This window comes from Eurytemora carolleeae, unplaced genomic scaffold (assembly GCF_000591075.1).
Source record: "Eurytemora carolleeae unplaced genomic scaffold, Eaff_2.0 scaffold236, whole genome shotgun sequence".
Classification (NCBI taxonomy): Eukaryota; Metazoa; Arthropoda; class Copepoda; order Calanoida; family Temoridae; genus Eurytemora; species Eurytemora carolleeae.
The window spans coordinates 299016-317742 of NW_019396199.1; the positions used below are offsets into that span (position 1 = coordinate 299016).

The following is an 18727-nucleotide window of genomic DNA, read 5'->3' on the forward strand; positions in this document are numbered from 1 at the left end:
CAGGTATTAATATAGAATCTATCAATAAAATATTAGATATTGAGTTAGTCCTACAAAAATCTTCAACCTTTACATTCCTTCAATAAATTTTTTTTTAAATGTTTTCGAGGCAAGAATTAGCCAAATCTTTCAAGGAAAACATTGAATTTCGCGGCGGATTTTCTGAGTACTGAGAAAATAACAAATAGACCGTCATTTATTAATGATAAGTAAACCATTGTATTTGAAAGATTGTTCTTCTGGAAAGCTCTTCAAAACAAGTAGTTATAAGTTATTAAAAACCTATAAGATTTCAAATTTACGTGATAATTAATTACTTTAGTTTGAAATGATTGTAAAAAAGTTTATTTAATCACAAGAAAGTGGTATCCATGAGGTTTTAGAGATAGGGGAATATTTCCTGTAAACTGAACAAACTATTTGTGAGGTAAATATGGAAAAAGGAGATTAGAGAAATAGAATGAAGCATCATCATCGTCATTCGGATAAAAGTGATTTTTTTTACAATTATTATTATTATTATTATTATTATTATTATTCTTATTATTATTATTATTATTATAATAGTCCTGCAAGTTTAAGAAAATACCACTCTCACCTAACTCCTTCTCTACCCTCGAAACCAGTTGATCCGTAAGTTTCGAAAATAAAAAATAAAAATATGTTTGAATAATATAAATATGAAAATTGGCATCTTTATTTGAATAGGCCTGAACCCACGCATAAACAGAAACACAAGCATAGGAGATCTAGGAAAACATCAGAAAGTTCAAGGTTTAACAAATTTTGTAGAATTTTTTTCTTCATAATCCTCCCTAACACTTTTTATAAGTTGCATAAAATATAAAAATCTCAAAATCAGTGAATTTTCAATACAGACCTCAGGCTCAATCTATCTATACCAAGCTAATTTGAAATGTTTATGACTATATCCAAAAGCATATTTTTGTGTTATGGGCCTCGAAATCATCTAAAGATATTTGTTGTCAGGAACTCCACACTAATTTTTTTTGTATTTAGCCTCCCTGAATCAGTTTGTTTTTATCTTGATTCCAAAAGTAGTTTTGTATGGCCCCAAAATCATATCTTGTTTGAATTTCAGGGCCCCAAAATCAGAATTTACTTGAATTTCAGGGCACCAAAATTAGAATTTATTTGAATTTCAGGGCCCCAAAATAAAAATTTATTTGAATTTCAGGGCCCCAAAATCAGTTTGTTTGCATTAAGGGCTCCGAAATCAATTTTTTTGTAATTAGGGTCCCGAAATCAGTTTGTTAGTACTAAGGGCCCCGAAATTAGTTTAATTGTAATATGGGCCCCAAAGTCAGTGTGTTTGTATTAAGGGTCCCAAAATCAGCTCCAGACGAGAGTAAACAAAGAACTGAAGAATCTGACAGATGGCGGCAGTCAACTAGAAGTTTAGGATCGTATACAAGTGTCTCATCCTCATCCAGGTGTTCTTCTTCTTATCAATTTTGCATCAAAGTTGTTGACGAAATTATTGAATATGTCCATCATTCCGTTATTGTACATCATGGATATCGGATTTTAAGAGGTGGCCCAAGAATCGAGAACGTTTAGTCTAATTTTAAATTGAATGCCGCATAAGTTTGGTTTTATTGCATCAAACAAAACGAGTTTGAACCCAATTGGTAAAATCCTAATGATGAATAAATTTGGAAAAATTTTCTTGTATGAGAAAAGTTTTATTTAATTTAATCCATGGTACAACATAGTTATCTATAAATATACTTTGCAGCTCTGTCTGTCTGTCCGTTTGTAGCCAATAAAGGTCAAAACGACCGAACCGATCGGGCCTAACTTTTGTGTGGGCCGGACCCCACATCAACCCCAGAGAAGGTTTATGGATGCTAAAAATTACAAAAAATTGTGTCTGAAAGTTTTTTTTATAAATTTTGAAAATGCGCAAAAAAATTAATAAATCCGCGAACTTTTTTTTGTTAATATACCAAATTGTTCAAAGAGAAGATGCTCAAAGATAGAGCCATAATCAAAAATTAAAATAAATAAAGCTATATTGAATATAATAATTTTTAGCTGAATTTCAATTTTTTAGAATTAAAATTTTATTACTTTTATGGTTATGCAATACCAAAAAGGCTATAATGCAATTTATATTTCAAAGGAACTAAATACTGGCTTTAGGCATTAATTATTCAAATAACTATACCAAGGATGATAAAAATCTTTGTAGCTAACAGAATTCATATTTTGGAATATGAAGGGTCTTGGAAAATTAGAGTTTGAGGCGAGTACAAGTTCTTTTGTCAAGCAAATATCATCTTTAATACATAAGAAAAATTGAATTTGACTATGCGTAGGACCCCAGAAAAACCCAAAGTGAATAAATACTTAATATTTATATTTAATATTTATTATTTAATCACTTTGAGAAAACCAGAATTGATTAATTGATCAATATTTAATTGTATTCTATTTTTATTAGATCAGAAAGTCGGAACAGTTCGAACAGCAGTCATCCTTTTGGTGTTCCGGAAATACAGGTAGTATACCACACTGCACGAGAACAGGGGCGTACACCGGAATACAGGTAGTATACCACACTGCATGAGAACAGGGGCGTACACAGGAATACAGGTAGTATACCAAACTGTATGAGAACAGAGGCGTACACAGGGGGGGGGGCAGCAACTGTTTGGGCCGGAAAAAATCTTTGAAGATTGTACCAATCCAGGGTAATGAGCACTTGTGTACGCCTCTGCCTTTTATAAGGTAGTTTTTTTCTCCATAACTAAGGCTCAAACTTCTTCACTTTTTAACTTCATAATTGAGCACATATTTTGTCAAATAAAATGTGTGCCTGCACCTATCGTGAATCTAACGATTTAAAATCATATAGCTTGAGTCTAACAGGTGTCTTCGTATTTCCCACAGTGTAGTGTGTACACTGTTAAAACAGTTCTATAGGTCCCACTGTGTACACTGTTAAAAAAGTTCTATAGGACCCTCTGTGTACACTGTTAAAACAGTTGTATTGTACCCACTGTGTACAATTTTAAAACAGTTGTATAAGTCCCACTGTGAACACTGTTAAAACAGTTGTAAAGGTCCCACTGTGTACACTGTTAAAACAGTTGTATAGGTCCCACTGTGTACACTGTTAAAACAGTCGTATAGGTACCACTGTGTACACTGTTAAAACAAATCATGTGTTTGCACTGTGCAACCTATAGAAAAAAGAGAAAGCACGAATCGAAAAGATTAATTAATTAAGATTAATTATCATAAAACATTCATTGAATTTTAGAAAACTTTTATGTTGAACAACTCTAAAAGAATCTCAGAAGACCTTGATAGAATCTCAGAAAACCATGATAGAATCTCAAAAAAACCATGATAGAATCTCAGAAAACCATGATCAAAGAATAACAAACTTTGCTGGCGTAAAAAATTTAGAAATGAACAATGACGATAATTTTATAACACGATGGAAAAAAAACTTTTAATAATAAAAATGCATAAAGATTTCTGTGTTTCATTGCATAATATTAATTAATTAAGGAATATATTCAATCGGACTCAGGTGGAGCAATTCCAGGGCCCAAAGTGTTCAGGTAATTTTCTAACTCCAGACCCCAAATATTCTATAGTAATATATTATAATTTTTTTAATTGTTTTTTTACTTTTACGAACGAACTTTTACGTAAAAACTATTTAATAATACACAAATATTTGTTTTTGGTAGAATTTCAAAATTTTCAAAATCGAAATTTTTTGAGGTAGAAAATTTGGAATCTCGATCGTCCCGAGCTGCCATGAGGTCATCAAAGGACCGACCGTAAAATTTGATTCGATTGGTTCAGCCGTGTCGGTATTTATTGGTCTGAACAAACCAACAAACAACTAGACTAATTAGATTAGAAACCGAGCTTTGCCCGGATTTTTCTGTCTAAAAATTAACAAAAGAACATTCCCGTGTTTCCAGCAAAAGAAATTTGAGGCAAACCGGTCCAGGGGTTCATATGAGTTATGATCGGACATCCAAACAGAGTTTACTTCTTTATTTACATAAAGATATAGATATGTTAAGCCATGGTTCCAATGTTTTTACTTATGTTATTCGGTCTTTGCTTGTATTCTTTGATTGGTAATTATAAAAGTACTAGGCTTTTAGGGCGCTTCGCGCCCACCTTTTATTTAAACTTTTACTTTAAACTGTGGCTTTATAAGTAAGCATCTTCTCTTTGTACAGTATAAAACAAAAACAAACAAAAAAGTTTGCGGATTTCATAATATTTTTTCGCGCATTTTCAAAATTTTACAAAAAAAACTTTTAAACACAAATTTTTAAAATCTTGATCATTAATAAACTTTTCCTGGGATCACGTGAGGCCCCACACAAAATCGGTTCAGCCGTTTTGACGTTAATTGGATACAAACAAAAACAGACAAACAAACAAACAGTATCCCAGACAAGCTAAATTTATAAATAGATTTCGAAATAATCAATTAAGAGCCTTTCCTCGAAGTAAGCTGGTTATGGTTTTTTTAGTTCTAATTGTTCAGATTTATTAAATATTTATTAGTTTTGAACCTGAAATTTACTCAACTATCATTTATCAAAATAAATGATGAAAATATACACAATTAATCCAACAAACCGAAACAAGTACGCTAGAAAGCCATTTTCATGTATTAACTTAGCAACTGGCCAAGAACACTTTTTTATTAAAAGGGACTGTAAAGGAAAAATGAAAGGGGGTATAGGCTGAAAGCTAATCACTTTATTTCTTGTTTGCCTCGAGAAATCGACAGAAAACTGTGTCAGTTTAATACGAAAATTAGTATATATAATTCAGTATAGAAATGCTAGGTTTAAACAGATCATATTCAACAAATCTGAAAACGAAGATGGTTGTTTCCAATTATTAATTTATAATTTTTATTTTAAATAGATATAATTGATGATATTACTTATAAGTCCATATTACGTCACAAGAACTTCTACCAATAACAGTGCAGTTTACTGGTCACATGTCTCTGTCTGTATCACGTGACCAGTGTACTGCAATATCATTAGTGGGAGTTCTGGTGACGTAATACGAACTTGTAAGTATGAGAAAATAAATACATTAGAGATTTTATGACTGAACTCAGAGGAATGAACAGAAAAAAGTTTTTGTTTAATTGTAAACTGTAGATCAGTAATTTAAAAAAAGAGTATTGCTTATGTCCAATTCTTTAAAAGGTTTAAATACCCCTCCTAAAGCAAGCCCCTTCCCCCGATTTACGTAAAAGTTCATCAATTAGATCGACCCTCACCACCACTTTATACATATACATATAAGCAGTATGATTTAATCTTCCCGACAGGAACAATCTCAAGGAATAATAATTGTCTTAAAACTTTTTGAATGTGAATATTTGCAAATTATCTTTTTTCTTTCTTATGATCTGAGTTCGTTTGCCCTTTGTCCATTTGACAGCCCAATTAAAATAATTTTAAATATCATATCATGTTTTGTTTATTTATTTTCTTGTGGTTTTTAACATTTTTTTTTATCGATTTTGATGGTTATTATATCGTTAGAACTGACGAGGGTCAACCCAGACCGAAATATATTTTCAATAAATGTGGAACTAACGTTTGGTCTACCATACCACCATCACCGAAATTGTGGTAATTAACCATGTAAATGATATTTTAGATCTCAAACCAGTGTCCGAAGTGATATACCTCGGTATGGAGTGTTCGGAGAGGATATACTAGACGGAGATAATATGTATTACAACCTTCCTAAACGAAACTCTCCAAGTCCAAGTAAACTACAGCTGATGTCCCAAGAAACATGACAGTAGCAAGACGACTTACCAAGAAGCTTTGTCTTAGATCTTTGAATTTATTTTTGATATTCAGTCAACCTACTTTAACATATGTGATTCTTGAAATAAAAACCACTCCGAGGCCTGGCATTTCCAAACTGTGGTCTGCCTTTTTTGTGCTGTCAATATTACCGGAGATATTAATAATTTCGTTCCGATTTCAATTTTATCAAATAAAACCAAAATCTTAAGGATATTCTTTATATCTTCGGTAATGTTGAAAGCAAAAAAAGGCAGACCACATTTTGGAACTAGGGGCCGTTGTGGTTATTAATTTTAGAATTCAACTTCTAAAATAGGTTCATGCATAAATGTTGCAAATTATTTCAAAAATTAAAGATGAAATTTAGCTCGTGTTGCCATTGGCATCGTGGGACACACTGTATTTTTATAGAAGATTATAATGAATGTCATCTTCGTTAGGATTTTTTTTAATGTTTTTGTTTATTTTGAGAAAATAGTTAATAACTAAGTAAGTAAATAAGCTCTTCAATATCAGCTAGGAGTTATTCTACAGGGTGTCCCACGAAACATGACAGTAGCAACTTTAACATGTATAATTCTTGAAACAATAACCAAACAAACTTATCATATTTCTGACTTTTCCAAAATGTGGTCTGCCTTTTCTGGGCTGTCAATATTACCATGATACTACGAATTTCAAGAGCAGACCACAATTTGGAAAAGTTAGCAATATGATAATTTTGTTTGGTAATTGCTTCAAGAATCATATTTGTTAAAGTTGCCACTGTCATGTTCAAGATTTCAATCTGACATTCAATTTACTTTAATTCAGTTTCCACAACATTGTTTTTTTATTATTTTATTATTTTTTATTTAAATCATTATTATAATTTGCTAAATAATCTGAAGATCTCCTATCAGGTGGTTGTTTTAACAGAAGTCAAATTTTGACCGGAAATAAATTATCCTTGTCGTCTTCACCCACTTCCGGTACTTTGTCTTCCAGGTAGAGTGAGAACCAGAAAACTTTGGAATAGAAAGACGACGTATAGACTCAAGTTATGACTTTAAATAGTTCAGTGAACATGAGACACAGCTATTTAATAAGTTATTACACACACAATATTTGATTTGTGACAGTTTCAAATACACTTTTTTGCTTTAATGTCGTCTTCATATTCCACAGCTTTGTGGTTCTCACTGCATATTCAGGGGCATTATAGGGATATAAACAGTACACACACGGGGCAACTAGGGGGGATGGGGGGTTGACCATATTGACCATCTATGCTACTGAAACTAGGGGTCCCAAGTAGTTATTGTGAAAAGAAATAATTCCCTCCATAACTTTAAAACTGCTGGATAGCCTACATAGTTTTAAATTCTTAGCTTTTTACATACGGTGGTAAGCGATAATATCAACATAATGAAGACGACTTTTTATTTTAAGTTTTTATTGTTAACAAGCTTTTTTCGAGTTTACAAGTTAACAAGTTACTAAAGAGAAGCGATTTAATTGACAGTTTCTCGTTGTTCCCATTTTTTGGGTATCCATGCTGTTTATTAACTTGATATAAATCAAAATCGAAGTCGAAAGTCGTCTTCATTGAATTGATAAAATCACCGTAGGATGAACAATCATAAAATGGAATAATTTTTGATTTATTTTTCCAGCTCACGTTTATCTAATTACACACAGTCATCATTCATATCAGGTGATTTTACATTACTTTAATTTAATTAAATTTTTATATTGTTCCTATTATACATACCTGCAGTCAACGTGTATTTACGTAATATATATCTAAAGATAGGGCTCAAAAGCGCTCGGCTTCCTACCCTAGCCAGTGCGTAATCCAACCTAAAGGGTGTATCAATAAACATAAGCATTTACAATGATTCTTTTAACCATACTTGAATCAAGTAAGATGCTTTCTAAGTTTGTAACAGGAGAAGTTCCTTCCCGAAAAACAATCAGGCCTTTTAGTGAATATATTTATAATGTTAAATGTTACTCGCATTTAAGATAAAACTAAAAGATAATCTTTGATCTTTGAGCTTTCTAATAAAAATGGGTTTCCAAAAAGTTAATCGTTTTCTGCAGTGAGAATCAGAAAACTGTGGAATAGGGAGACGACATTGAAGCAATAATTCAATGAATTGATATTGTTATAAAGCAAATAGTTTTTAAAATCACTAAAGTGAAATGGGTCTGTTGACACTGCAAAATTATTGAGTCATAAGTTTTTTGGACTATTCAGTCATTAATTAAGTCCAAAAGTAGTCTTCCTTTTCCAGAGGTTTCTGGTTCTCGCTGACTGCTTTTAAAATATGATACAAGTAAACTGTCAAGTTTTAAAGACTATCTTTTCTTTGAAAGTAATTCGTCTGTTAATGACCATATTTAGTTTGGTGGTGTGGAATATTCAAAGTTGAAACCCATGAAACTCTGGAAAAGGAAACCGACATTTAATCAGTGTTATGTGATGTGCTTTTGAGCTGTTATTAAACAAGCTTTTTACCTTAAAAGTAAACTTTAAAAGTGAATGGGTTTTATTACTATATACAACTATATTTCTGTATTTTATGTTAAGTGGACTATCTAAAATCATAACTTAAGCCTATTTCTCGCCTTACTTTTCCACAATTTTATAAATATCCCTGTATTCTATAGTTCCCCCGATGATATCTGCGTTTGATAAAATAATCTCTAACACGCTCCCAACTTATCTGAAAATGTCTGCTTTGTTTGGTAGTTTGGTACAAGAACAGGTAACAAGTATATAGTCAAATAAAATATACAGTTAGACCCTAAATGGGCCATACATCGAAAGAATTTATCAAATGTCGTCTTGACAGCTTTTCAATGGATGTTATACTATTTTACGTAAATCTCAGTATTTGCGAAAATAAATAAATAGCCATAAATATGCGGGAACAGTTCTAAATAGTTCCATATAATCATCTAATTAAAAACTTAAAGGGACTGTAAAGGAAAAATGAAAGGGGGTATAGGCTGAAAGCTTATCACTTTAGCTCTCGATCGCGACCCATGAAAGTTTTATCTGATGTTCCTGTCTCGAGAAATTGATATAAAACTGTGTTAAAATTATATGAAAGTTCATATATGTAAAATTTAGAAAATCTTAAACTTAAATCATGTGACCAGAACTATCACCAATGGCAGAGCAGTATACTGGTCACGTGTCTCCGCCTGTATCACGTGACCGCTTTACTGCACTGCCATTGGTGGAATTTCTGGTCAAGCAATACAGACGTATAAATAATATTATGAATTAAATCTATAAAAATTAGAATTAACAAGTATAAAATTAGAATTGGAGTAAACCTAAGTTACAATTAGCTTTCTCTGGGATATCATTGTTTTCAGATTGGTTGCATATTTGCTGAATTTGATCTTTTTGAACCCACTATTTTTTTTACAAAATTGTATATATATTAATTTTCGTATAAATTTGACAAAGTTGTAAATCAGTTTCTCGAGATAGGAACATCAGATATAACTTTCATGGGTCGCGATCGAGAGCTAAAGTGATTAGCTTTCAGCCTATACCCCCTTTCATTTTTCCTTTACAGTCCCTTTAATATCTGCAACATTCCAATATCAGAATGTGAAGAATACGCGACATTTAATGAATGCTTTCGATGTATGGCTTATTTAGGGTTTAACTGTAAATAAAAAATCATTAAATAATTGACGTGTTATAAAGAGCATCAACTGACAAAGGTTATACAATACCCATTCCTGAACATGAAACAAGACAAAAAATGTCAAACCTTTTTATGTGACAGTTCTAACAGTTACGGATTTTTTTAAGCAAAGAAAAAATAAAATGTACAGTGAAATGAGGAAAAAAATCTGCAATGATCATCTATATAATAAAACAAGAAATTCACATATATTTTCCCGATAGCCGGCCAAATGACTTAACCGAAATTTTTTGTGGACACTCATGGGTAGCCAAGGGTGACATATAGACTGAACAAATTTTGAATTTTCTTTTTTAACATTTTTTCCACGGGCAACGCCGGGCCCTTCATCCAATATGTAATAATAATGCGAAATATTGTCAAACCTAAACTTTTTGCTTGGGGGAGAGGGCAAAATGTCTTCCCGCCCCCCCCCCCTACCCCACCAAGTCAAACCCTCAATCTTTTAAGGGTTAAAATTTATTGTAGGCTTCAATGGTGGAGGAACTATTTAATACACAACGTGACTTTCTTCTTTCTTCTTGTAGGTAATGCATATAATTTTTTCAAAATAAATATAAGTAAACCATTAATATACAATATGCAGGGGTGTATATAAGTAAACCATTAATATACAATATACAGGGGTGTATATAAGTAAACCATTAATTTACAATAAAAAGGGGTGTTTATGAGTAAAACATTTAATATACAATATACAGTAGTGTATATAAGTAAACCATTAATATACAATATACAGGGGTGTATATAAGCAAACCATTAATTACAATAAAAAGGGGTGTATATATGAGTAAACCATTAATATACAATATACAGGGATGTATATAAGCAAACCATTAATATAAATATACACACTGCAGGGATGTATATAAGTAAACCATTAATATACAATATACAGGGGTGTATATAAGTAAACCATTAATTACAATAAAAAGGGGTGTATATATGAGTAAACCATTAATATACAATATACAGGGGTGTATGTAAGTAAACCATTAATATTCAATATACAGGGGTGTATATAAGCAAACCATTAATTACAATAAAAAGGGGTGTATATATGAGTAAACCATTAATATACAATATACAGGGGTGTATATAATTAAACCATTAATATACAATAAACAGGGGTGTATATAAGTAAACCATTAATATACAATATACAGGGGTGTATATATAAGTAAACCATTAAAATGCAATATACAGGGTTGTATATGAGTAAACCATTAATATACAATATACAGGGGTGTATGTAAGTAAACCATTAGTATACAATATACAGGGATGTATATAAGTAAACCATTAATATACAATATACAGGGGTGTATATAAGTAAACCATTAATATACAATATACAGGGGTGTATATGAGTAAACCATTAATATATAATATACAGGGTGTATATGAGTAATCCATTAATATACAATATACAGGGGAGTATATAAGTAAACCATTAATATACAATATACAGGGGTGTATATAAGTAAACCATTAATATACAATATACAGGGGTGTATATAAGTAAACCATTAATATACAATATACAGGGGTGTATAAAAGTAAACCATTAATATACAATATACAGGGGTGTATATGAGAGTACTGGTAGTGGACCTGGACAAGCAAACCAAATCACGCTAATAACAGAATTTGCAGACAAACATGTAATTAAACAAATCAAAACAATAGAAGTAAAAAAGAATTGCGAAATAATCCCAAAAAGGTTTATCAAGCCTTATAATCCAAATTATAAACTATTTGGAAAATATATTTTTTCCCTGTTAAATATAGTATATTACATATTTTACAGTACTCATCTCTGATCACTGAATTAATAAACAAAATTATAATAAATAGAGTTTTTACACGTTTTTGAATAAAACCATAAAATAATTCATAAGAAAAAGGAATTTTGCGTGAAAAAAAAAATCATTTTGATTTCTAAATTATTTCCAATTATGATTGGTAGTTTTTAAAATTATGATTAATGATTTTTTTGGTTAAAAAGTTTTCCATGTAAACTTTGAAGAAAATGTTTGTATAAAATAAGTCCCCTCATGTATAGAAAGCAGTAATTAATTAACTTTGTGAAAACTTCAGACTATTATGAAATTTACAATGTTCATGGAAATAGAAGAAATGTTTAAAACCAAGAAGAACCAAACCTTGAAAAAAACATGTTTAAATGGTGACGACTGTACTAACTTTGAAATATTTTTTTTCTAGAATAAAAGTTCATGTGCTGATCAACTGTTTTATATATCTTCAACTATTACAACAATGGGTTGGGTGGTGATATCTCCGAATCCAGTAAAGGTAAGTACAGGATTATCCCAAGTTCCTAATATGACGTCACTGATTACAGAGGCGAGAGTGACGTCATATGAGGATTTTATCTCTCTATGTCAAGTAGACGACATTTCCCGTACATTGGAGCGCATCGAGAGTAAGCTATAACCTCAACACAGAACCCTGGGTTACCTACAAAAGATGAGACTGTGAATACGACATGAATTTCATGTCAAACAACAATAACATGATTTCGTTTAGTTTTCCGTCGTTATATCGTTTATTTAAAGAAAAACTTAAAGGAGGTTTATATAGACTGAAGCCTAAACACTTCACGAGGAGTTGATCGCGATGAGTTCTATCTGATGTTCCTGTCTCGAAAAAGTGATATTAAACTTTGTCAACGTTATTTCAAAACTTAATTATATAAGATGTGGCGAGGTATTAAGTTTTATACAGATTATATCCAGCAAATACCTATCGAATCTCAATATTACGATATTCCAAAGGAGCCTAAACATCTTTTAGGTACGCTCCTATCAAATTTGAATATATTTGTTAAAACAAATTCGAAATATAAGGAAGACGATTTTTCCGACTCAAATGCCTTAGCCTTTTCTCAAGATGCGTGTGTACACAAGATCCATTTCCGCCATGAAGTACACACATGTAACCCTCGCTCCTTCTTTCCCCGCCTCACCCCTCTATAACACATCCCAGTCAGTCATGTTAGGAGAGTTGGGCTGGTAACAGCTCCGACACAGGGAGCCTCTTGACTCCTTCATGCTGACAATGCAGATACTGAGCTGGCAGCAGGCGTGCTTATACCTCTAATCTCCCTATTAACTTCTTGAGAAGCTTACTTAGGAAACTTGTGCATGGCTCTGCCCGAAGTTTCCGCTATCTCGAGTTGCATTGCCTTAGTTCCATTGATAAGCCCTGTTATCCCAGTTCCTGTTGATCTGCTCCACCAACATGAAGCTCTACAACACTCCCATGAAGTACCATCAAATATCCATCATTAATTCCTTTGTTAATTTCTAAATCAACCAATTTTAACTCTGCCTTAAATGCAAATATTTCAAAACTTTCGTTTTAAATAAATGTTAGAAACATCCATTTTAGATCTCTTTATTTTATTATAGTGACTTTTAAAGTCAACAATATTACTTAATCATTCTTAAAAAGTATAATTGGTTATATAATTGATACGTTTGTTTCACGTGATCAGATTTTCGACCAATTACAGTGCAATATAATTGTCACGTGTCTCCGTCTGAATTACGTTTTGTATTTAACGTTGACACAGTTTTGTATCAATTTCTCATATAAATCGCGAACGACTCCTAAAGTGTTTAGGTTTCAGCCTATACCCCTTTTATATTTACTTAACAGCCCCTTTAATGATATACCAAAGAAAGAAACAAGTTTACATTTGCGGATAATTTTAAATATTAACGAAACAGTCAGTTGTCTCTAAAGTCTCATCCTTTGTGTCCCTAAAAGTTATTCTGGGCCCAGTATATGTTAATTATCAATCTGCTCTATCAGTTCTGGAACTAGAAACCTTAAGGACTAGGAGAGAGAAACTTTGTTTATCCTTTGCTAAAAAATGTCTAAAATCTCAAAGGCATTCTGCCCTATTCCCGGTAGAACCAGTCACTCACAACCACCAGCTACGGAACGTTGAACTATTTACTGTCAACTATGCTAGAACGGAGAAATACAGAAAATCTGCTATTCCCTATATGCAGAGAAAATTAAACTTCCTATGATATAACCTTATCTTAATCTGTGATAAAACCCATGATTTATTCAATTATATTCCTATGCGAATGTTAATCATATTATAATATGTATTATGATCTTGATTTATCTCTAATAAATCTTACTTTACTTTACTTCAACCCTTGTTGGGGGACCAGTACAAATGTCCGACCAACAAAGGTCGGACAGTACAAACGTTGGACTAACAACCGTCGGACTGGTACAAACGTCGAACTGAGACATACGTCGGACCAGTGCAAACGTTGGACCAGTGCAAAGGTTGAACCAGTGCAAACGTTGAACCAATGCAAACGTTGGACCAGTGCAAACTTTGGACCAGTGCAAAGGTTGGACCAGTGCAAAGGTTGGACCAGTGCAAACGTTGGACCAGTGCAAAGGTTGGACCAGTGCAAAGGTTGGACCAGAGCAAACGGAGGACTGGTACATTTATAAGGAAAAACGTCGGACTGGTACATTTATAAGGAAAAACGAGGGACTGGTACATTTATAAGGAAAAACGTCGGACTGGTACATTTATAAGGAAAAACCGTCGGACTTTTGTTGAGTTTGAAAATAAAATAATCCATTGCTATAAGAAATAAATTAAAATCAAACACTTATTGTGTTGAAAATCAAAGACAACTGAATATAGTCTCATCCTTTGAGGGTAGCACTGAATAAAGCAAATAAACCTGATGTTCAACCTATGAAATCTATAAGATCAACCAATTTAAGTTTGAAAGTATCAAAGGTTAATACCATTCCCAGGTTGCAAAGGTATAGGGATGATAATATTTGAGTTAGTGGCAAGAACTCAGTTCCTTTGGGTAGATTTTCATTAGACCAGTGAATAAAAGGAAATAACTTTTTAAAAAAAAAATCTTAAAATTCAAATAATTTTTTTTCCCTTGGTCCGACGTTTGTACTGGTCTGATGTCTGTACTGGTCCAACATTTGTACTGTCCGACGTTTGTCCCAGTCCGACGTGTGTACTATATAGTCCGACGTTTGTCCTCGTCCAACGTGTGTACTGTCTGATGTTAGGTTTGAACCCTCCGATGTTTGAACTGGTATCTTTGTGGGTAACCCTATAATAGCAGCTAACAAATTTGCAGCATTTTAGCAAATACCATGCCTTACAAGTTTTTATATTACTTTTAGAGTTCTAGCTAGGGCTTTTCACATCCATTGTTTTTTTTTAAATGTTGCTCTTATACCGATTTTTGTACGTGGTTTTTTTAAATCTAAATTTCTTGAAAGCAATTTTTTTCAATTCTAACCATTCATAGACAAAAAACCTAACCTAGGATTATGTGATGTGAGGTCCCACAAAAACTTTGGACCCGATCTTTCAGTAAAAAAAACTATCATTTTTCGAAAGTTTGTTGGAAAAATCTGTTCAATAGTCTATTCAAAAGTCTGTTCAAAATCTTTCGGAAAATTTGTTAGTTCCGTAAAAAAAAACATTCAGAATTAATACAGCCTGTGTATGTGTGTATGTGTGTGTAGGTGTGTGTATGGGGGTGTATGTGTGTGTATGTGTGTGTAGGGCGTCCCTAAATGTCTGATTTGATTTGATTTGTTGAAACGAACGATTTATAAATCGTTCAGGAACAATCAAGATCGTTTTTCTCATAGGCTTTTAAAAAACGATCGTTTTTTATTTCTCTGAACGATCAAAGTAGTTCGGCAAACGTTCTTATTTTTCTGACCGAGTAACGACACCAGCCTTAACGAAACATTTTCACGCTCTCAAAAATTTTATTCGTTTACAAAAACACTTTTCCCATCTCTAACTAGTAGTGGCATAAATAGTCTGAAAGTTGGCTTTTTATTGTAGAGCTTTATGGTTCTCCCTGTATCTTTAGTTTAATGTTTAGTTTATCAAGACGAAGTATGAACAAGGGCATCAATATGTTGAGAGGATTATGGCCGGGGTCCAAGGCACAGAGAAATCTTTTATCAAGGTAACAGCAGGCAATGGCATCATCAATATTGGAACTGAGACAACCACCCACCGTGGGTTTGTGCATTGACCTAAAATAAATTAATTTAATCAAAAAATTTCCGTCTTCTAGCGTATTCAATTTTAATCTCTTTCAACATTTGTTTCCTAATTAGAATTTAGCTTTTTTCCAAGAAAATAAACTTGAATATTTAATTTCAGGCCTATAAACAATATAATCTATATAATCTATATAATCATATATTGTAATTTATCCGTCGGATTGCAACCGCTATAAAAATTGAATTTTTTTTATCGCATTATTTGTTTAGGTCTTTTGCACACAACCTCGGTGGGCAGTTGTCTGATATCTAAAAAAGTCATAAATCGATCATCTCTAACATACAGGGTGTACCACAAAGAATGAGACTTCATGACGACTGTAGGGAATTCAAATTGTCAAATTTCCAATTATATTCATGATGATTCAGAGCAGCTATAAACATCTTTCTTCCTTAGAAAAATTATTAGATTAATTAACCATTAAAAGACCACTTTTAAGACAAAAGACTTAATTCAAACTTGGAATCGGCATATTTGAAAAGTATCGAGTCGCGTCGTCTTTACAGTCTCATGCTTTGTGGATCACCCAGAACCCAGAATATGTTAGATGATCTGGAAAAAAATTAAAAATTTGTTTCCACCAATGATAGCTAATTTAGGACTAAAACTGTTGGAAGTTAGGAGTTGAAAAATATCATTTATGGAACTCATTAATAACATTATTTGGTTGTATTACATCTGCCCAACGTTAAACCCGTCTTACGATACTTTGGACCTAACCGCACGTGGTTTTTGGTCCACACTTCATTAAAAAAGTTAGTGTATCCGACTTACTGTAGGTCGGTTAAGCACAGCTTTCTTAAGTTGGTTGCACTCTTCTGTAGGTCGGATGCACAGCATTAGTAGGTCAGATGCAACTTTAGTACCCTACTAACCGGAAAACCTAAAAATTCGTATATATTCATATTTTTGGTAATGTTACATCGTCTGTACGCAACATCCCCCCCACTGAACTTCTGACCTACTAACTTTCCGACCTTACTGCAATATCGGACCTACGCCAGCAGTTTATTTTTGTATTATTTGAGGGTTAGGTTAGGTTAAGACAATTTCTGGACCGAGCGCTGCGGCTAGGACATGCTAGGGGGCCAGCGCCGCGGCAAGGACAGGTTATGGGGCAGGGCGCTGTGGCCACAAGTACATCTAGCAGCTGTAAAACCACGTGCTAGTAGATCGGAATCGGATGTGTAGTATAGCGGATTTGGCGTAGGTCAGAAGTGGAGTATGTCGGATTTGCGTAGGTCGAAAGATACACTATCATATTTTTAGGTTTAGAATATGTAAAATACGTATTTTCCATACGTATGGCGTACGTATTTTCGTAACCATTTTCTTAGTAAAAATACGTATTTTACATCCGTAAAAATACGGATCTGACAAACGTAAAAATGTGTATGTAACAAACCTAAATAATCCAATGAATCAGGAATTTTTAGGATTTTCCTATACGTAAAAATATACACATAGGCATATTCAAGTTCTAACACCAAAATGATAAGAAGGTAATTTAAATTTTAACTTAAAAACGTTTTTTGTGCAGTTGAGGTTTCGTAAATATATTACGAAAATAAACGCATTCCTAGGTTTGGATCAAACTTTTAAACTTAACAAAAAATACAATATTTTAAGACAAAGAAGTAAAAACCGAAAAAATACTTAAACATAAGTAAAATAAAACCTAAAATCTTAAAAATATTAATTGGTAAAAATTATACGTAATTATTCGTAAAAATACGTTTCTGGAAAACCTAAGCATTTAAAAAAAACTGCTTGGTAATGGTATGATAAATACGTGAAAATGCGCAAGTTCTTTAGCAAAAAGTTAAAAAAGTGTAACTTTTGATTCTGTGAATCGGATTTTCCCTATTAAATGTTATGCAAGGTTATAATTTATAAACTATAGTAATCCTAAAGTTAAAAATGTCGTCATTGCTATTATATAAATGTAAACATTAAATTATTAAAGATAATTTTGAAAAATTTTCGTCATGTAAATAATACATTTACGAACCATTTTGATTTATTTATTCCATGGTTTTGGTTAATTTTTGGCGCTACCCGGATCCATATCAACGTTTCCTGATACGGATCCGGATCCGACCAAATGATACGGATCCGGATCCGAAACACTGGTCCCATGCCAAAATAAAATGTACATCCGACCTCAGCTGTCGTAGGTCCAATGTTGCGTAGGTACGAAGAATTGTAGGACAGAAGTAAGATTACCCATTAGTTATGGATTCTTCCAAAAAAACTCTATTTTTTAAATTCTTAGGCTTGGGTTGACAGTTGGCTTGATCTGATTGGAGAAGTTACATTTTACGTATCTGAATATCACCCTCAGGGGGTTAAATGGAACTCATAAACTTACATCAAGGGGTCAAATGAAACTACTTAACACAGCTCAGAGGGTCAAATGGAAATCATGAACGAACCCGTCATAGAGGGTCAAATGGAACTAATTCCTGTCCTCTGGGGGTCAAGTGGAACTCAAACAAGAAACTGTCCTCAGAGGGTCAATTGGAAGTCATAAACGAAACTGTCCTCAGAGGGTCAATTGGAACTCATAAACGAAACTGTCCTCAGAGGGTCAAATACAACTCATAAACGAAACTGTCCTCAGAGGGTCAAATGGAACTTATAAACGAACCTGTCCTCAGGGGGTCAAATGGAACTCATAAACGAGCCTGTCCTCAGGGGGTCAAATAGAACTCATAAACGAAACTGTCCTCAGAGGGTCAATTGGAACTCATAAACGAAACTGTCCTCAGAGGGTCAAATAGAACTCACAAACGAACCTGTCCTCAGGGGGTCAAGTGGAATAGATTAGATCCTACTTCCCAATAAAATCGAAATTAACTAATATCAATTAAATGTTATATTTTTAAAATTAATCCGTTGTAATATTTCATGATGTACACTGTACAGATGACTAAACTGAACATATATATGTATACAAAAGTATAAAGTATGTACATATTACAACAGCTGTATGTAAATCTTTTTTAAATGTTAGTTCATCCTTATTCTCAAACTATCAT

At 32.8% G+C, this 18727-nt stretch overlaps 1 protein-coding gene across 1 annotated transcript; it reads left to right on the forward strand.

Annotated features, from left to right (window-relative positions):
* The first annotated feature begins 371 nt into the window (after window positions 1-371).
* LOC111697910 (adenylyl cyclase-associated protein) lies at window positions 372-18680 on the forward strand. The gene is made up of 15 exons (XM_023468053.1): window positions 372-376; window positions 568-633; window positions 709-774; window positions 1344-1454; window positions 2468-2525; window positions 3544-3596; window positions 5692-5804; window positions 6752-6836; window positions 7505-7545; window positions 8505-8602; window positions 10031-10089; window positions 11148-11226; window positions 11789-11878; window positions 15499-15585; window positions 17962-18680. The coding sequence occupies exons 1-15, from the start codon at window positions 372-374 to the stop codon at window positions 18049-18051; spliced, it is 1101 nt and encodes a 366-aa protein (XP_023323821.1). The 3' UTR covers window positions 18052-18680.
* Window positions 18681-18727: the final 47 nt, after the last annotated feature.